This window comes from Eucyclogobius newberryi, unplaced genomic scaffold, assembly GCF_026437365.1.
Source record: "Eucyclogobius newberryi isolate DKJ021-1_F unplaced genomic scaffold, fEucNew1.0.hap1 SCAF_10, whole genome shotgun sequence".
In the NCBI taxonomy this organism is placed as follows: domain Eukaryota; kingdom Metazoa; phylum Chordata; class Actinopteri; order Gobiiformes; family Gobiidae; genus Eucyclogobius; species Eucyclogobius newberryi.
Window position 1 is genome coordinate 7,402,946 of NW_027315724.1, and position 21,573 is coordinate 7,424,518.

The 21,573-nt window shown below is 40.9% G+C and overlaps 1 protein-coding gene across 1 annotated transcript in view; it reads right to left on the reverse strand.

Annotated features, from left to right (window-relative positions):
- Positions 1–1,564: 1,564 nt before the first annotated feature.
- LOC140371857 (FRAS1-related extracellular matrix protein 2-like) overlaps positions 1,565–21,573 on the reverse strand; it is a 159,670-nt gene continuing 139,661 nt past the window's right edge. The window contains exons 17-24 of the mRNA XM_072459089.1: positions 16,320–16,512; positions 16,138–16,242; positions 15,723–15,850; positions 15,509–15,643; positions 14,076–14,202; positions 7,485–7,672; positions 6,351–6,497; positions 1,565–2,182 (exon numbers count right to left, since the gene is read on the reverse strand). Of these exons, the coding sequence (XP_072315190.1) occupies positions 1,652–2,182; positions 6,351–6,497; positions 7,485–7,672; positions 14,076–14,202; positions 15,509–15,643; positions 15,723–15,850; positions 16,138–16,242; positions 16,320–16,512 (1,554 nt within the window). The 3' untranslated portion in view covers positions 1,565–1,651. The remainder of the gene's footprint in view (positions 2,183–6,350; positions 6,498–7,484; positions 7,673–14,075; positions 14,203–15,508; positions 15,644–15,722; positions 15,851–16,137; positions 16,243–16,319; positions 16,513–21,573) is intronic.

Here is a 21,573-nt window from a genome sequence, read left to right on the forward strand (position 1 = left end):
AATTTTACACTTCAAACTATGTGGAAAGTACTTTTTTTATATGCCAACATTATTACTGTTTCATTCAGCGAGTCTGATTTCATAAAGCCAGTGAGGAAACCATTGGTGAATTAAGGATTTCACTGTTGTTTGGTTAAGTCCCAATAAACGTGAATAATTGTCATTACATCGTCATGACATTCCTAGAGCCAACTCAAACTGCACTTTTGATGCGCATGCACACTCCCCCGTGCGGACTGATACAACACACACGTGCGTTTGTTTATTAGCGCGACAGATCGCATCGCATCTCTCGTCTCCCGTAGATTTCCGTCTCTTATGAGTCAGCTCGAACTGTCTTTCTCCGTCTTCATTTTGTCCCGTACACTGAAGGAACTATATTATGATAGATCAATGCACTTAGACACGCGGAAACATGCTGCTCTCATGGGGACGAGCCGCATGTGGCTGCAGGTGAGCGGTAGGTGCGTTTTATGATTGATACGTGGCAGGACTAATGGGCAGTCCACGCCAGGAGGAAATGAGACTCAGATTTGGGCCAAAAAAATCGTCCATTCAACCTTTAAGTCTGTATAATGAAATAATTTGTACACCTGACCACCTGTAGGGTCTGGCCTTCACCACAAGAGGGCACTTGTGAGGACACTTGTCTATGGTTTGAATGCAACCTAAAAACTGCTTTAGAGTTTTGGCCAAATACATGTTGTTCGTGCTTCATAAAATTGTCACAGGAACATTTCAATCTCAAAACACTTTTCTGAGTTACATTCTTTGCACCCTGGATTGTTTGTGCTTTCTCAATGTCCAGAACTGGAAACTGCAGCTGAGGTTACCAGATGTAGCCACAAAAACTGCTCCAATAAAACAAATATGAAGATAATCTCACTTTCTTAACATTCCGTAGCACCTTTTGGATCGTCTTTGTGAATGAAAACAAGCTGACAGTGCCTTCCACCAGTCGCTCTCATGGAAGTCCTTTTTTCAAGTAAATTCACACACAAAACTCAGTAGTTCCACAAAATCTGTTCATTGTCATTTGAGGCACTTGTAAAACAAATAAAATCTACAGAAACAGCGTGAGTTTAAATCACTTCAATTCAGAACAAATATGAATCTTGATTTGAGTACAGTATTTCCACCGCCAACATATTCTCCCCATCTGATTAGAGAAGTCCACTGTTAGTAAGCATTCGCCTCCTAACCAGAAGGTTGCAGGATCAATTCTCACACTTTGTCTGGCATCTGCACAAAAATGTGAACATCAAAAATTGGCAAAAAATCCAATGGCAGAACTTTTCTTTTAAAAATGTTTTTGAAATTACCATGAAAAAGGTTTAAAGAGTCAAAAAAATGTAAAATCCAGTGGCAGAAAATGTAATAAAATTATCTTGTAAATACTTTTTAAAAAACTTTTGAAATGCATTTTTTTCTTAAACCCATTCTCAAAAAATGTCATAAAATTGAAAGAAATGATTTAAGTAATAAAAAAATCAGTGGCAGAAAAAGTTATAAAATGAAATGATCTTGATTTTGTTAAAACCAATAAAAAAGACAATTCATTAAAAAAAACTCAAATCAAGCCAATATTCTGAATCCGCGTCATTCTAACTCACGCAGACATTATTTTCTCCATGTACCCTTTCCCTTTCCGTCAAACCTCTGAGCTATCGTTTCCTGCTTGCGTCACCATCGGCTCGGCGCTGCTCGAGTTCTGGGGCTTGTCTTTAGCTTGGCCTCGCTTGCACCTCACCAGTAAAACCACCAGGATCCCGATGAGCACCGTCAGCAGCAGCCCTACCACCACTCCGATTATCAACACCAACTTGTCATCGTTATCGCTCTTTCGGTTGACCTCACGTGGAACTATCCCTTTGGTCATGACTTCCTTCTCCGGGCTGGTTCGGACTTGACCACTGCGGTCCAACGCGATGTGGAGGATGTTGGTTCCACGGTTGTTTGACTCTCCGATCTGGTCGGCGGCGTCCGAGATGTCGCGGGTGGAGCGTTTGGAAAGGTGGTGGTTGTGGGTGTGGTTGTAGGGCCGGTTGTGGGGCCGGTGGTAGGAGTGGGAATGGGAGATTGCGTGGTACTCCAGGCTCCTCTTCCCGATGCCGCGGTTGGCGCTTTCCCGAGAGCGTACGGTGTAGATGGTGTGGATGAACCACTCGCGCCCGGCAGAAACCTGGAGGAAAAGGGAAGTCGAGTTCGAATGTTGATTAGGTCTGTACTATGTCAGATAGAAATATAAATGTATTTATATTACACAGTGGTCCCCAATGTAAGGGGCTGCAAGTAGGGATGCAGACCTAAACCCACGTTCAGGTTCAAGTCCGGATTCGAATCCAGAGGTTTAGGTTCAGGTCCGGACCTAATGAGTCCGGCTGAACTCATGCCATATTTGCATAATGTTACTACAGCATAACACAAGCTACTTGGCTAAATTAAGTTGAAGACACATGAACAAGGACGACTATCAAACACAAGGCTTAACTGTAGATTGAAATAAACTCAATTTATCTGGTTTATTCACTGTTTATTAACAAAAGTTACAACTTACAAATCACAAGCTGCTAGCTAACACACATTCATGTGTTTTACTAGAGGAACAACTTGTTGAGCATGTTGAGTATTGGTATTGGTGCAGCTGTTTCAGCTGATACTATGTTTGTACTAAGTGTATTACTGGTTTGACTGGGCTGTTCCCCACACTTGAAGTTTAATGCCTTTAGATACATTTCCACTCTTTAATTTTGCAGATCCATTGGCATCAAAGTCAGGTAAAAACCTTCAAAAACTAGCATAACAGTCAACTCGAACCACTATAAATCAATCAACTTAGTAGTATCAAAAATTGAATATGAAAATATTTTACACAACACACAATACATCATATTAGCAGCATTAAACACCAGCCCATATGTAACAACTGTAGAATACAAATACTATTACAAAATATAAGCTCCAATTAATGAATCCAGCAATTAAACAATATTACTTTGACTTAGTATTTACTTAGATGTATAAATATGTATATTGCACATTAACCCACTGAAATAAATGCCAAACACACCACAACATAACACAGTTAGTTTATTCAAATAGTAGCGACCCTCGTCTCTAGTGCGCGTGCGTGTGGTCTCTGGGGCGGAGCTAAGAGCGGGCTCAGGAGACGAGGTAGTTTTTGATGTTCCTGTTCCATCACCGTGGTTACGGTCAACAGTAACCAACCAGCGATGTCAGTGTTTACGTCTTTTCTAGCGCGAATTTTGTGATCTATGGAAGGTTTCAGATGGTTTAGATTCAAGAACGTAAAGGATATAGAATGTGAGTGGTAGATTTTTAATGAGTCCAGAACAAAACGTTTGTTCTCATAAACTCAAATGTATTTAGAAAAACAAGTGTAATTTCACCAAAACTGTGCTTCAGTTTATGTGCATTACAACTTCAGAAATGATCTACAGTTCTACACAGAGATAAACATTTGACTTTATAACAAAATAAACTTCTCAAGATCTAAAAAACCTTTTAAATGTACTAACTAACATTTCCACATCTGTGTAGTTATCTGTACACCTGAACTGACACACCTCTAAACTTCTGCTCAAAAGTGCTTAAAGTGCACTTCTCCCTCGGCAGCTCACACAGCAGTGCAGCAGAGCCCCGTGGGGGAGGGGCGGCCACCGGCGGCATTGTGGGACGCGTAGTTTTAGCGATAAAAATGATTACGGATGTAACTACGGTTCTATGAATCGATATATACATATATATATATATATATATATATATATATATATATTTTTTTTTTTAATATGAATTTGAAATGTTCGGCGGGCCCGATTTGGCCCGTGGGCCTTGTATTTGACACATGTGTGTTACACCAATCGAGAGGATATTTGTGGAGAAAACGTTGAAAAATCTGTAGAGAATGACAGGAAGTGACATCACACTAGGGAGACTCATTCCAGTCAAAGTTTCTGCATAATGTACACAAAAACATTAATTCAAAAAAATAAAGTCGCTCTCATATATTTTAATTTGTCAAATAAAACAAATTGTGAAATTAGATGAGTTTTTGCCCAGTTTTTGCTGGGAAGTTTCCTAGTGTGATGTCATCACTTACAAACAGGGAGTGAAATTCTAAACCTTAAAAATGTGCTATTCTGTGATAAAATTTTTATAATTTTTGGCTAAATTCTATCTATCTTACCTGCATTTTCGTTCAACAAGTCGTCCAACTTGTCATATGTTGTGCTGCAGATATATTATATAAGCAGAGGCTGTATGCTGTCTGTATCTGGACCTTATAACTCGAAGCGGTGAATAATTAGGACCGTTAGAATCCTGAGAGAGTGAGAAATAACTTTGGACTGCTGCAAACTGTTTAAGATTAACGTCTGTTTTTAGTTACGTTTTTAAAGACTTTTACTCAAGCAATGTACAATATATTAAGTGGGAGTAAAAATAAAAAAAAGAACACTTACAATTACAATAAAATAGAGATGTTTGTTTTATTGCTGCTCATCCCATTTTATAAAGGTCAGCTCAAACTTATTTTAAACAATTGTCAAAGTCAGGTAAGACCAAAAACGTAAGAAACATGTATGCTGTACACGTTTTTGGTCATCCCTCATATTCTTTAATTTTGACGAACCATAAAATCCCACATAAACTAACTAAAGCCTCCTAAACCAAAGTTGCACACAGATATATTTGAGTGAGTATGAGAACATTTGATCTCGTCTCCTCCTCTAAAGACCAGACTGAGGAGCTTTAGAACATCAGGACACGTTCCATCCTCTCAAGTGAACTCAAAACTCCTTTTAAGACTTTAAGACATGTAAAGAACATTTCAGAAGTGTCAGAAGCAACACAGAAGCAAGATAAAGTACCTAAGCTCTTGATGCAACCCAAACCCAAGTGGGAACGGTTGCTGGATCAAACAGAACAGAAAAGCAGCCACAGTTTGAATAAAGACGAGGGTATATTCCACTGTTTTTTGTTTGTTTGTTTGTTTGTTGGTTTACGTTTGCTCAGTGTTTAAAAAAACCCTGGAATATTTTTTTGGATCTAATACTGTATGTCCATTTTTTAAGATTTTTAAGTCCCAAATATGCACAGTTTTGGCGATTACATGATGAAAAACTTGTAAGACGTTTTTTCTGACATTTATATTAGTGAACAACAGAAAAAGGTGTCAGTGGCTCGGTTGTTAAAGTGCTCATCCACCAACCAGAGAGGCTGGCGGGTCGAACCCCTCTGACCTGTGGATTTTTATCGTGTCCTTTGGTAACACTTGCACCAGGACATTACCTAGTATGAATATGGTGGGTGTGGGAGAGGCGGATGGTTCAGAATGGCAACCTCACTTCTGTCAGTCCGCCCCAGGGCAGCCAGGGCAGTTGTGGCACTGCCCTAAATCGGCTAAACTCCTATCTCCTACAGGGAGTACTTTGTGGAATTTGGTAATTGTGTCTCAGACCACATGCCCCTGACCTGTGGGGTGCCTCAAGGGTCAATCCCGGGACCCCTTTTGTTCAACCTCTACATGCTGCCGTTAGGTCAGATAATACAGGAATATTGTGTCCTAACACAACTCCGTAGGCGACACTCAGATCTATGTTTCACTGACGGACCAGTGGATTCACTCTGTCCCTGCATCCAACAGATCAGTGTGTAGATGCAAAACTCTTCTTCGTCTTTGGCCCACAGAAACAAATAGAAAGTGAGAAAGAGTTGCGCTCTAAAACCTACAAATCAAGTTAGAAATCTGGGGGTAATAATGGACTCAGTCTTCAATTACCGTTTAAAAAACATTGTCAAAATCAAAAGTATAGTGTCTAAACAAGACTTGGAGAGACTTATCCATGCGTTTATCTCCAGCAGATTAGACGACTGTAACGGCCTGCTCACTGGCCCCCAAAACGAGCTGTAGTATCTTATGAACATGCAGTGCTTCGTGTGCAAGAGTAAGGCATCAGCATCAACAATTGATTAATTGCTGCAGCTTTCAAATCTTTTAAAAATACAAGCTTCTTCCTTACAAGGATTTGACAGAAATAGCCTATATTATACACATATAATACACATAAGACACATAAAAAGAATACCATATACCAGTAAAAATTCCAAACAAATTATTGAAAAAGGTTTTGGGGAAATAAACAACACAATTTCTGGTTGTGTGTCCAATTAACTGCTTGCTAGAAACCGTTTTTATACGTGATATGTTTGTGGAGACCACAGTCTTATGGTGTGGATTCTGCCACATTCTGTTATTCAGTTCCAGTAGAAGTACAAGTCCTGTGTCAGTAAAAGTGTAACAGAAAAGCCTCTCAGCACAGCTTAGTTACCTGGAAGAGCGCTGTGGAGTCCATCCTGAAGCCGTCTGAGCCCGGCTGTTGGACCAGAGGCAGAGCGCCAGCATCATCCACTGCCAGAAGGGCATTGAACCCAACACTGCCAAAGGCGCGTGCCTGGGTCTCCGGCTGGGCCTTGTCCTGCGTCACACATAAGGTCAGGATAAAAACTTACTTTCAACAACACTTTGACCAATTCAAATATTCTTCATGATGTCACGCCTTTTCCCGACTGCTTTTTTTGGCGGGAACCTGACAAGATTGATATTGTGTAGAAGTCAATTCACTAGTATACCTACACATATATTTATTTATTATTGGTGCAGGTTGGAGAGGCCATTGATGCAGAATGGCAGCCAGCTCTGCATCAGTCAGCCCCAGGGCAGTTAGGACGGTGTGATGCGCAGTATGGGCAAAGGTCAAGGGCGGCAGCCACATATGCACCTGGATGCAGCTGATCATTATAGTAGCATATAAACAACAGTCAAATCTAAGGCTCTGGAAACAGTTTGGAATCCAAAAAGATACACCCAATGAGCTTCTAGCAAGATATTTTTTTAAATGTATTTTCTGCCAATGCACCTCTTATTCACAGAAGGATGAACTAATATATCTCTAAATTTGGCTCCATGGATCTGTTCAAATATCTAGATAGGGTTTTGACATCTTAAGATAAGCCTTTATTTGTCCCACAATGGGGAAATTCCAGTGTTGGCAACACAAAGTAGGTACAGAAGTAAATAATAAAAAACAGAACTTAAAAAAAACGTATACATCCTATCATTAGTTAGACTAGAGGCCTGACTGTAGCGAAGAAGTTTTAAGAAAGGTCTGATTTTATAGTGATTATTGCTTATTTTCAGATCATCTTGTTTTAAAATCCTTTAGTTTTCTTTAAAATAGCTTTTTAATCTTTAATTTTGGCTTTCTCTGCTTCATTCTAGCAGCTCTCACTCTGAATGTTGCGCTTCTCGTGCATGGGTTGTGGACTGTGAACTACTGGATGTAGCTAGCTGCTAAAGGCTAAACTAGCAACATGCTCCAATGTGCGCCACCATTGGCTCAAAATGACAGCTTGGTTTGGTTGGCCTTGGTTGTTAGGCAAACTCGAGTTTGAACTGTACTTACGATGATCTTGAATCTGTAGAGCAGCGAGGGCGCGTCAGCCAGGCAGCCAAACTCTCCCTGTGTGGGGTTGTACTTGGGCACATATCCGTCTGCTCCGGTGCACAGGAACACCTTCTCTATGTTACACATGAACGAGTCGCCCAGGTTCTGCACCGGGTCCACCATCACACGGCCGTAGATCACATCACCTGAGAGAAACAAATTAATCAGATTTTTATTCAAACTATTCTTCCAAAAAGCATAGACTGCGTGAGGACATGTTTTGATCAATAGGTTAAGATCAATCAATCAATCCATCAAATTTGATAGACTCTTCTACACCTGCTTTCTAAAGGCGGTACCGTTAAATTAGCTGTAATTTGTTTAATCTGTTTTTCACTGTCGCCCTCCGAGGAAACTGCAGTTGTGATTTTGGCCGTTATAAAATAAATTTAATTGAATGCAGTTTCAAGAGGAGCGTTAGCTTGTCACAAACTAACAACGACCACTTTAGCCCTTTAAGCAAAAATATTTATTAAAGCTTATAAATCAGAACTTATTCCTTGAGGGGAATAATATCGAAATTCTTAAATAATAATGCTTAAATAATCCGGTCAGTCATTCAAACATATTTATCAAACATAAATGGGAAAAAGAAGGTAACTTTGTTTTGACGAATGAAGAGTGGGAACCACAAAATCGCATCTTTGTTGAGAGTTCTGCTGGAAAAATGTGTCACATGTCAAAATGCCAATTATTCAAAGATGTCGGTGTAATCCCTCATTCGTCCAGGCGTGTTCCATAGTAGAAAAAGCTTCAGTTGTAGTCATCTGGACTCGGTTTGAAAAAATAGACGTTTCGACTCTCATCCAAGAGTCATTGTCAATAAAAGAATTTAGATCGAGAACTCCGATATTAATACTGTTCTGTTGTAAGACCCACCCATTGGGAGGAGCCTTCCTGAAGTAGAAAGAGTTGTTTGTTTCAACAGAAACTTCCCCCTTGTATCTACCGAGCTAGCCTATTCAGAATCTTAATGGGCTATTAGAATCCTCTTTGTCTTTGTGAGACCCTGGCTCAACCACCCTGAGTACCTGATTAGCATCTAAATGTCCTGGTCTTCTACCTTTCCAGGGGTTCAGTAACCCATTATAAATAACAGGAAGATTAAACCTTAGCCCTCCATTTCTGTTTAAAGAAGGTCTTTCTTTTTTAACAAAAATAGCTTCCTTGACTCCTCTTTCAAACCATCTTTTCTCCCTGCTTAAAACCTTCACCTCACCGTCTTCAAACGAGTGATTAGAGGCTTCAAGATGGAGATGCACGGCACTCTGAGGTCCTGAACTTGTATTTCTTCTGTGCTGATAGAGCCTCTTGTGTAGAGGCTGTTTTGTCTCACCTATGTACCGTTCTTTACAGCTTTCTTCACTGCATTGGATCGAATAAACTACATTGCTCTGTTTTTGAGTCGGCAACTTGTCCTTAGGGTGAACCAGTTTTTGTCTTAAAGTGTTTCCTGGTTTAAAATAAACAGGGACTTCGTGTTGTCTAAAAATTCTCTGCAGTTTTTCCGACAGGCCAGACACATAAGGGATAGAAACACCCTTCTTTCTCTGTTCAGTTTCCCTTTTGTCCTGCTTCTTGGTTCTCTTCACTCTGTTGAGAGCCCAAGCGGGGTAAGCACAGGCTGAGAGGGCATTTCGGACATGTTTTTCCTCTTTCTTCTTGCCCTCTGAGCTGGTGGGCACACCTTGAGCTCTGTGTTGTAAGGTTCTGATCACACCCAGCTTGTGCTGTAGTGGGTGGTTGGAACCAAAGAGCAGATACTGGTCCGTGTGTGTAGGTTTCCTATATACCTCTATTTGGAGTTTCCCGTCCTCTCCTCTGATCGTGGAACAATCAAGAAAGGCCAAGCGATTCTCCTTAGCGTCTTCTCTTGTAAACCTGATATGTGGGTCCACAGCATTGATGTGATCATCAGCTGGAAACCTTCTCTGATCACATCAATGCTGTGGACCCACATATCAGGTTTACAAGAGAAGACGCTAAGGAGAATCGCTTGGCCTTTCTTGATTGTTCCACGATCAGAGGAGAGGACGGGAAACTCCAAATAGAGGTATATAGGAAACCTACACACACGGACCAGTATCTGCTCTTTGGTTCCAACCACCCACTACAGCACAAGCTGGGTGTGATCAGAACCTTACAACACAGAGCTCAAGGTGTGCCCACCAGCTCAGAGGGCAAGAAGAAAGAGGAAAAACATGTCCGAAATGCCCTCTCAGCCTGTGGTTACCCCGCTTGGGCTCTCAACAGAGTGAAGAGAACCAAGAAGCAGGACAAAAGGGAAACTGAACAGAGAAGGAAGGGTGTTTCTATCCCTTATGTGTCTGGCCTGTCGGAAAAACTGCAGAGAATTTTTAGACAACACGAAGTCCCTGTTTATTTTAAACCAGGAAACACTTTAAGACAAAAACTGGTTCACCCTAAGGACAAGTTGCCGACTCAAAAACAGAGCAATGTAGTTTATTCGATCCAATGCAGTGAAGAAAGCTGTAAAGAACGGTACATAGGTGAGACAAAACAGCCTCTACACAAGAGGCTCTATCAGCACAGAAGAAATACACGTTCAGGACCTCAGAGTGCCGTGCATCTCCATCTTGAAGCCTCTAATCACTCGTTTGAAGACGGTGAGGTGAAGGTTTTAAGCAGGGAGAAAAGATGGTTTGAAAGAGGAGTCAAGGAAGCTATTTTTGTTAAAAAAGAAAGACCTTCTTTAAACAGAAATGGAGGGCTAAGTTTTAATCTTCCCGTTATTTATAATGGGTTACTGAACCCCTGGAAAGGTAGAGGACCAGGACATTTAGATGCTAATCAGGTACTCAGGGTGGTTGAGCCAGGGTCTCACAAAGACAAAGAGGATTCTAATAGCCCATTAAGATTCTGAATAGGCTAGCTCGGTAGATACAAGGGGGAAGTTTCTGTTGAAACAAACAACTCTTTCTACTTCAGGAAGGCTCCTCCCAATGGGTGGGTCTTACCACAGAACAGTATTAATATCGGAGTTCTCGATCTAAATTCTTTTATTGACAATGACTCTTGAATGAGAGTCGAAACGTCTATTTTTTCAAACTGAGTCCAGATGACTACAACTGAAGCTTTTTCTACTATAATTATTCAAAGAGAAATTCCAATTGCTGGAGAAACTGTGGAAGAAGGAGGCAAATTACTGTCCTGAATTACTGGATCCAAGATCAATAAAGCCCTGCAGACAATGTTTGACACCACCATCCCACTGGATTTCAGGAATACTTAGGCCTCAGGACTCCTTCCATGGACACATTAAAACAGGGGTGTCAAACATGAGGCCCATGGGCCGCATCCGGCCCCCCAGACATTTTAATCTGGCCCTCAAAACATTTCTATTTTATATTTATTCATTTCCGATGTATATATAGCGTTTTTTATTGCCACAGTCCTTTGCAGTTGCTCAGCTCTGCCGAGTGTGCTGCTGGAGCAAGTGCTAAGGGCTGAGAAGTGTCGACGCAGACTTTACAGACTTGAGCAGAGGTCTGAGCGAGGAAAGAGACATCTGGCTTTGGGAAACAAATAACTATTATTGACTATATAAAGCTATTTATTTATTTTTTATAGTTTTATTTTACGTTATGTTCGGCCCGCGACCAAGCTTGAGCGCGGAAATTCAGTTTGCGATCCAGAATGAGTTGGACACTCCTGCATTGAACAGTTTCTCTGGAGCATACTCTTGGCAGCGGCAAAAAAGGCAAACAAATTGCACTGACAATCAAGGACTGGACAGGCATTTCTTCGGACGTTCACAAGATGGAGAAAATCACATTCAGACTTGAATTGGAAATGGATAATTGGAGGTATGGACTAAGTAGGACGTTTGGGTGGGTTTACGTGTGCCTTGATTTTCTTTTCTTTTCTTTCTCGTTTGGTGTCTGCCCGTTTTGATTTTGTCCTCTGTTCTCTCTCTGGTCCTGTTTTGTTCTTTTGTGTTATTTTTATGTTCACTATGTTCGTAAAACTTTAAAAGAAAAAGAAAAACAAGGACTGAAACTGAAAACGGCTGGACACAAGTGACACCAGAGCCTCATTACAAAACATCACTGTGTAGAAGTGTTTAGCATAGTTTAATTGACATACCTATCCGTCTGCACCAAAATTAGCATACATGCTAACGGACACGTAATTAACATTTCTAAAATCTAACCTTAAGCCGGACAAATGACAACAATTTATCAAAAATGTTTCACCAAGAACTACAATTTTTGTTTTTATGCTTGTTAACCCCCTATGTGTATAAAGAACTACCAAGCTCCTGGGTAAGATAAAATGTTAACGGAAATTAACCACCTATTTTCAGTCAAATCAAAAATTTGGGGAAGAATCAAACACTCAAATAAAAAGATTACCCTAAAATAAAAATAAAAATTGTAATCAGCTTATATGCATTGGAATTCATATAAGTCCCTAAATCAAATGTTTAGTGAAATCACCTTCAACCTTGATAAAAGAATTTGTCTGTCCAATAGCAGCTTAATTTCTACATTTATTTACCATTCCTTTTTTTTTCCATCAGAGTCCAGACAATTGTTTGTACTCCAAAGGTTCATTTTAGTCAAGCGTTTTATGGAAAATCAGCCCGAATAACATCACTGTCTATGGCACAATCAAGTTCTATAATCTTCTATAATTATTGTGACTGTAGTGGAGTAATATACAAGTTATAGGGGAAATGAAAGGTTTGAAAAACGTATTACTTGGGTCCCCAGGATAATAAGCTAAAAAGAATAGATATTTTGCTCTAGCTATAATACAAGAGAATAAAATCATAAAAAATACACACACAAAAATCCATGCTTTCTAAGAGAGATCAAGACTTTAAATAATGTCCACATAAGCAAATTGGCAACCATTGGGGATTGAACAAGGGACCTTCCAGATGTGAGGACAGAGAGCTATCCAGTAAGAAAGTAAAATAAGTAAGTACTTGAAAAATTGAAATAATAAGCTAATAAGTTCACTAGAAGGACTTTGCAAAGGCTTTGAAAGTTCTGCCGTGATGAGCTTATTCTGTACACAAGATAAAGTGGGCAAAATGACACTTCAATAGCAGCTTTGTTGTCTTGTTTTTCAGCTGTCGGAGATGGGAAATAATGAGAAACTCTTTCACGATCGGCTCTGCAGTCTGCGTTTGATCCAGAGATGATGTGTGTGGAAGAAGTCTTTTCCTAAACGCACATATTGACATTTCTGAAGCTTCATTTCCAAATGTATTTCTTCAGTGCTTCTACTACTTCAGTGCGTCTGTCACAGCCAACCACAGCCTGCTACTAAACCAATCACCTCTCAAGATATCCCTATAGGCTACAGTAAATGCACTCTCTCCGCCCTCTTTTCTCCTGCCATTTCACATACCTCGCAGCTCATATCAGCTTCCTTTTCTTTAAAACAAATGTATCACTTTTAGGATGGTAAAGAGTGAAAAACACTAAACAAATGTATCACTTTTTGGAGGGTAAAGAGTGAAAAATACAAAACAAATGTATCACTTTTTGGAGGGTAAAGAGTGAAAAACACTAAACAAATGTATCACTTTTTGGAGGGTAAAGAGTGAAAAATACAAAACAAATGTATCACTTTTTGGAGGGTAAAGAGTGAAAAATACAAAACAAATGTATCACTTTTTGGAGGGTAAAGAGTGAAAAATACAAAACAAATGTATCACTTTTTGGAGGGTAAAGAGTGAAAAATACAAAACAAATGTATCACTTTTTGGAGGGTAAAGAGTGAAAAATACTAAACAAATGTATCACTTTTAGGATGGTAAAGAGTGAATAATACTAAACAAAAATGTATCACTATTAGGATGGTAAAGAGTGAAAAATACTAAACAAATGTATCACTTTTAGGATGGTAAAGAGTGAAAAACACTAAACAAATATATCACTTTTAGGAGTGCAAAGAGTGAAAAATACTAAACAAATATATCACTTTTGGGAGGGTAAAGAGTGAAAAATACTAAACGAATGGAGGGTAAAGAGTGAAAAATACTAAACAAACAACAACACTTTTAGGATGGTAAAGAGTGAAAAATACCGAACAAATGTATCACTTTTAGGATGGTAAAGAGTGAATAATACTAAACAAATGTATCACTTTTAGGATGGTAAAGAGTGAAAAACACTAAACAAATGTATCACTTTTAGGATGGTAAAGAGTGAAAAACACTAAACAAATGTATCACTTTAAGGTTGGGTAAAGAGTTAAAATCATCACAAAAAGATAAACCTTATAATCATGATTTACCCCTGATTCATTAATTTTGGGCAAATCTGATCTCCAACAGTTCACTGAATGTCTTCCCCCACTCTTGACCCCCACCCAGCGGCCTTAAAAACTAAGCTTCCTGCTTGAACTGCCGTAGCATTGTCGATGGGTTTGGACACAGCACACACGTTGGGAACTGTGCCATGATTCCCCGCTCTGACAGTTTCCCGGATACCTCTCCTCGCTCTTCACCCCCATTTCTATGATATCTTCGCTCAGGATGACAGAAAAACCAAAGTGCGCTGGTGGAATTACCTGGAGAGAAGGCAGTGTCGCTCTCCTGTCCGAAGCCCATGGAGCCGTCTGAGAGCCACAGCGTTCTCTTGGACAGTAACATGAGCTGAGTGTTCAGGCTGAACTCTGCGGCCACCGGGTCACTGACCTGCAAGACACTCGTCGTTTCAACCTTTCTATTCATTTATTCGTTTAAACAGTGAAAAACAGAAACAGAACTGAGATAATTCGATGTTGTGAGGGTGCTATGTTTTATAAACCTGACAATGCCGAGGCTACACGGTCAGCTCCTTTCAGACTATAGCCGCTTTACAGGCTTTTCTGACCAAATCGTGGTCCAGATCTGTTGTGCTCCACGGGACACAGTGTGGAGTTAGTTGGGACTAGCTTTTGTTGGGAATAACTAAAAAGCAGGTTTTTAGATAGGGGGCCGTCTTCCCGTAATTTGGACGGGGTATTTTGAAATGTGGACGGGCATTTTCGGGTGCATGGACGGGGTCATTTCATTAATGAATCTTAGAAAAAAAAGGGAATATTATCATTAAATGGGGCTGGGAAGCGTTTGACAGTAGTCCGCCATTTACTGTTTACTGTAATGGCGCCATTTACTGTTTACAAGTGAAAATTTGCATGCTGCGCGCTGATTGGTCGACAAAATGTGTGTGCTTGGCTCTGATTGGCTGCCGAGCCGTGGTTCCGAGAATGCCAAAGCTACTCGTAACGTCAGACGGCGCATGGCGTTAGAAAGCGCCGCTTTATTTCGGAAAATACGCCGCGATACGCATTGGCTTTCCATAACCCTTTTTTTTTAAAGTACTTTTTATAAGTCCAGAGAACGAAGCTACTCGTATTCCGCCTAGTCGGCCCCCGTACCCTCGGACAAAATTATTTGGACGGGGTGTTTTCAAATCCTATCTAAAAGCCCCAAGGTCAGACTTCTATTGAGACGTGAACAGACGAGGGAAGTGCGAGAGAGGAGAAGGAACAGAGGTGTCGATTAAAGTGTGTGGAAACATGAACGAGAGCGGAGCTGGTTTGAGGAGGATGAACTAAACGTGTACAGTGTACAAGGAAATTATTGTCTGGAGACGTTTGCAGATTAATGATGCAATATGTTACTAGTTTGGGGCATTTTAAAACCAGCCCAAGGAAACCGCAACCCGCGAAGCCAGATTTCTCCCAGTGAATTATTTTTCAAAACCTGGCAACGATGAGGGCAACATTCAAATTAATTTGCAAAGCTTATGAAATCCTATCCACATTTTACACATCCCTAAAATTCACATATACAGATTTTTTTTACTAGGGAACTATTTGCCAAGAAAAAGACAAAAATATGACAGTAAAGATGAGGACTGTTTGTATATTTGATGCAGAATTGGATTGAGCCTAATATACACATTTAGTCACAGTAATACTCATCCCTGAGCGAGCTTCTGAACGACACTACTCACTTGTTGGAAGCGTATGTCCAGGTGGAAGGTGACTGGCTCTCGGGGGCTGCACACAGGGGGCAGGCTGTACTCCAGGCTGTAGGGGGTCGAGCAGGGGACCAGCTTCACTGTGTAGGTCCCTGAATAGTCCCGCACCTGCACGCAGCACCAGTCACACACACTTTTACACAATACTAGCTTCAAAAGCTTATGGATATACAGTGACTGGTCTTACTGCAAAGTCCGACATAAAAGTCCACTGCTGGATGGGCTGGTTGTACGAGGGCTCGCTCCTCACTAGCGTCAGGTTAAAGGTCAAACCAGGGTGGTCCGCACACATCACCATAGAGGTCAAGGTGGATGCTAAATGGGAAATCACAATAATTGTTGGAACTGATGTCAATAATGTTTGAGAATTAAATGGTACTTTAAAGCTTAAAAATGTTCTTATCATCACTCTTTCACTCTCTACATTTTTTATGCACCAAAAGAGTCACAACTGCCTTGGGGCTGACAGAAGGAAACATAGCTTCCAATTTGCCCCAAAAAAGGTCTGCCTGATCAAACTCACACTGTATTCAGAAAGGCACGGCGGAAGAATATTTGTGTTGAATAAAATGATATGATGAATAATAAAAAGCGAATGATACCTCCATGAGAGTAGACAAACAGTCCTCTGAAGCGAGCCTCAGTTCTGAAGTTGACCACCAGTCGGCCCTGACCGTTGATCCTCATGCTGGTGGGGAACAGCGCTCCTGAAGGGGACGAAGGGGACGAAAAGTATTTCAAATATTCTTATCTTTACCGAGTAACAGAAGGAGCTGTTTCTTGCCTTGCAGCTCGGCCTCAGGAGGACTGCCCACACCGTCCCTCCACAAGATGGCAGTGTCGTACACAAAGGTGAGGCGGAGCTCGGACTGTAGGTCAAAGTGCTGCCAGCCGCCCGCTCCCACCGGAGAGTGGAACACGTAGGACACATGTAAGGGGACGCGCAGGGTCACGTAGGACTGCACCAGGTTCAGGACCTGCACACACAGGGGATATTTGGAACCATATTTAATACATTGTACTGCGAAATGTACTGCAAGATACACAGTCATTATAGATACTGTTACATTTGATCAAAGATTGTTGTTCTCCATATGCATTTTTATTCTGAAGAGGGTGCTATCAAATCTTTCTTTTTTAATATATATTTTTAAAACATGTTTTCAGTTAAAAAAATATTACAAATATTAACAAAACACAACAAGGAACACGACCAGAGAGCAAGAAAGAAAAATAAATACAGTAATACAATCTGCACAGTACAACAACAGAGACAAAATGACCCCAGTTTTTCCAGCAGTTAGAATTTCCTTGTGAATTTTGTGCACTTTGACATGGTGTATTATTTGAAAATATCTATAAAAATCCTGTTTCTCAGGGGCCAAAGGATTCAACGCTTTTTACAATCTGGTGAAAAACTTTTATATGTTCTGTAATCCCGACCGTGAAATTCAGGTACATTTTATTTGGTAAAATACCTTGGTCATAAGCCAACAACTTTAAGATTTTAACATCTTTGTTTCGTTTATTTGTTTTTTACTAGCATTTTCCATGTCGTGAACACAGATTTCACTCATGGATTCTTAACTTCCTCCAGATTGTTCAACAGTTTGTCATCTGCCATTAAGGCCTGTACAGGAACCCGCGGCACAACATTACTCTCAATATTTTCCCATTGAGCTTCATATCCTGGATCAGACCTGTACGGCAACATTTGAGCTGAAATAAAGTAATTAGTGAAAGGTAAACCCCAACCTCCTTTTTCTTTTGATAATTGTAGAGTTTGAACCAGATTTGAGTTTTGTTGCCCTGCCATAAAAATCTTGAAATGGATTTATTCCACTAATCAAACAGCTGGTTGGGGTCTGGCATTAATAGAGAAATCTGGGCTGGACCGTATGGGATCAGGGTCCATTTTCAAGATCTTTCTTTTAGAGTGGAGGATTATTATTTTTTTGCCCACTTCTAGCTATGCAACCCTTCATGACAACGTAACACTATTCATACATTAGGTGTATACAGTCCACATAATATGTTACATGAAAAACCAAAACACCTCCCCCTCTCCTGCTCCTGCTCCCTGTTCCTTAACCTGGGGGCTGAGATGGTCTTTGGGTGGTGAAAGTCTGGTATCTGCTCTAGACTTTGACCTGGAGGATCCTGCCCACACTGTTGCTCCTTCATGTGGAGACGTGCCCCTGCCTCCAGGCGCTCCCTCTCCACTCTCCCTCCCCTCCATCTCTCTTTTTCAATTTAAAAATGTATCCATCACGCTCTTTTGGCACCAACTTTTTAAACCAATTCCACACTTTTGATTTCCATCCATCCAAATCTTGTCTACAAATGGTCAGATGCGCACTCAGAGGAGAGGGCTAACCGAAAACAAACCTCTTCCTCTTCTTCTTCCTCAACAGTCACTATAGCAACCAAATCTTCATAAGCGCTGCATGTGCTGATGGTGATAGTGTCGGGGATAAAAGAATAATGCAATCTGCCTCTTCAGCTGTGATCCCTCTGTAATTAATTCAATGGACGTCAACGTGTTACAAACATGAGCTGAGCAAATGCTGTTGCTGCTGTGCCTTTTGAACGGCTTTACAAAGGGCTTTTCTCCAACAAATATAACGCTTTTATGAAACAATTCATAATTCAGTATAGGTTCCTTTTAGGTGCAGTGGGTCAGAACTACTGAAATTTAGGAAACTTTCCCTTTTGTGATGAGAGATTGTGATACATTAGGCACTTTTGCAACTAATCTCAAACATCGGTTCAAGAGAAGCTGCAAATAACAACTTCTAAATCAGTCGACGAGCCAGCAATTTTTTCTATTTTAAATTTGTACATTAAGACTTTTTAAATACGTTATCAATCAAATTAAGTTCAACACATGGTGACTAAAGGCTTATAGATAGATAATATTTACAGTATGAATAAAGTGTAATATGGATATTTTGCCATTTTGATTCAATAAAGCCACTGTCCTTGTTATAAAAATAGTGTTTTTGGATGTTTTTTTTAAATCTAGATAATTAAATATGACAAAGTGTTTTTTATAACTTGTCACAAATACTCGATTAATTGTTTTATTTAATTGAATTAATGCATTTGATGTATATTATTTTATTCATTTTATTTATTTCTTATTTATTTTAACCAGAAGAGTTCTCATTGACATCGATACCTTGTTTTATAGGAAGTATGTTAATAACTGTTAAATGATGTGACTGCAGCTTCCTCTGCTCACACAGTTGTACCTACACCAGCCCATGTAGAGTGATGGAGTCAGTCCAGGCAGAGCAGAGGAATGCAGAGCCTGAAGCGCTGCTCTGAACCTGCACAGGTAAAATCCACTTTATATTTGTGCAGCCTTCACTTGTCTTAACATGTTTAATGCTCCATATGTCCACAGTCAGAGCTCACAGTCAGGAAACTTGGACTTATGGTTGGACTTTGGTTAATGTGTTGGAGAATTAGCTGACATTTTTTGGCTGGATACTTAATAAAGCACACAAAAATCTAACTACCAGGCTGAGGAGACAAGCTGAGGTGAAGGGGCACAAAAAAAAAGAAAAAAAAAAACACAAAGGGACCAAAAAAACAAACAAACCTACAAAGCTTACTTCCTAATCTAGCTAAAAGTCATTGATTATAGTTCAATACTATCACTCCCAGTACTAGCACCTGTACAGGATGAATTTCGCAAAGCACAAACAAACTTATTTCACAAATTTAAAGGCGTAATGGACGATTTTTCGCCGATTTGAGAACTCAAGCAGAAGTGCTATGATAGATCCATGCGCTTAGACACGGGGAAACATGCTGCTCTCCTTGGGGATGAGCCAGTGCAAGGCTGCAGGTGAACGGTATAGTCCTGCCACGTACTAATCGGCAGAACACGCCACGAGGAAATGAGACTCAGATTTGGGCCAAAAATCGTCTATTACGCCTTTAAGGCCTCAATATCCAATAGGATATCATTTAAAAAAGAAAAGTTTTGTCTAACGTCATGTGTGTTCACTGGTGCGTCTCTCAGTGGAGTCAGTGCAGGACTCGTGTCCCTCTTCTCCTCGTCTCACTCAGGCTGCACTGGGCACAGCCTTTTAAGAGTTTGCGTCGCTGTCTTGAAAACTGTCTCGAGGTTATTCATTTCCTTCTAAGTGTGTATTCTAGTAACGAGCCCTGGACAGCGGCGCAGAGGAAAGGGGCGGAGCTGGAGACGAGCTGCTGCTGATCAAATGAGACAAAACTGTTGCTAAATGTAAGAATATCATGTGGAAGGGAAAAGATAAACAATAAAAACAAAAAGCATTAATATGAAAACTCAAGTATCAATACTATACCAATACTCGTTTTGGTATCAATATATTGATAGTTTGGATCGATCTCCACAGTTCTAATTCACAGGTACAAGACTCACACTGCCATGATACAGCACGCACTGATTTGAAAAGCTCACACTCACACACACGCACACGCACGCACACGCACACACACACAGAGACACAGATACACAGAGACACAGACACACAGACACACACACACACACACAGACACACACACAGAGACACACACACACACACAGGGACACACACACACAGAGACACACACACACACACACACACACAGAGACACACACACACACACACAAACACACACACACACACACACACACACACACACACACACAGAGACACACACACACACACACACACACAGAGACACACACACACACACACAGAGACACACACACACACACACACACACACACAGACACACACACACACACACACACAGAGACACACACACACACACACAGAGACACACACACACACACACACACACACAGTACTTCAGTAATCCTTTCCGAAGCTCACAGTCATGTACTCTCGCTCTCTCTCTTCTCTGCAGCACCAATTATCTTAATTAACTGTGAGTCACCTCACAGTGGGCGTCCCAGGTGCACGTTCACAGCGCTTATAGAAGTCAGGAAGTCACATATAATACTTTTCTATGCCATTTCAAGCCCATAATTAAATATTTCAAAACACAATAAATACCCCATGACCTCACTTTCCATGTGTAATAATTTCCCCGTGGACAGATAGGAACATTGTCAGAAGAAGCACAAAAGGGACAAAAATGCTTAATTATTATTTTCAATTAATACAACTTATCACTACCAAGTCCTGCACAGAAAAATATGGCTACAATATAATGTCTTGAGGGAACAGGATCATCTTGAGGGAGCGACATAACTATCTTTAGGGAACAACATAGTTATCTTGAGGGAACGACATAGTTATCTTTAGGGAACGACAAAATTATCTTTAGGGAACGACATAATTATCTTGAAGGAATTATATAGTTATCTAAATAATCATTCCATTATAGTTAACGATAATGGAATGATGTCATTATCTTGAAAAAACAACATCATTTTGGTATTTTGAAGTAACAACATAACCATCCATCCATTCATCTTCTACCGCTTTATCCAGGGCCGGGTCGCGGGGGCAGCAGTCTGAGCAGGGACTCCCAGACTTCCATCTCCCCAGACACGTCCTCCAACTCCTCCGGGGGGATCCTGAGGAGTTCCCAGGCCAGCCGAGAGACATAGTCTCTCCAGCGTGTCCTGGGTCTTCCCCGGGGCCTCTTCCCGGTGGGACATGCCTGAAACACCTCCCGAGGGAGGCGCCCAGGAGGCATCTGGAACAGATGCCCGAGCCACCTCAGCTGGCTCCTCTCGACGTGGAGGAGCAGCGGCTCTCCTCCGAGCTCCTCACCTTATCTCTAAGCGAGCGCCCAGCCACCCGGCGGAGGAAACTCATTTCGACCGCTTGTATCCGCGATCTTGTTCTTTCGGTCACTACCCAAAGCTCATGACCATAGGTGAGGGTAGGAACGTAGACCGACCGGTAAATCGAGAGCTTTGCCTTTCGGCTCAGCTCCCTCTTTACCACAACAGTCGATGCAGCGACAGCATCACTGCAGCCGCTGCACCGATCCGCCTGTCGATCTCACGCTCCATCCTTCCCTCA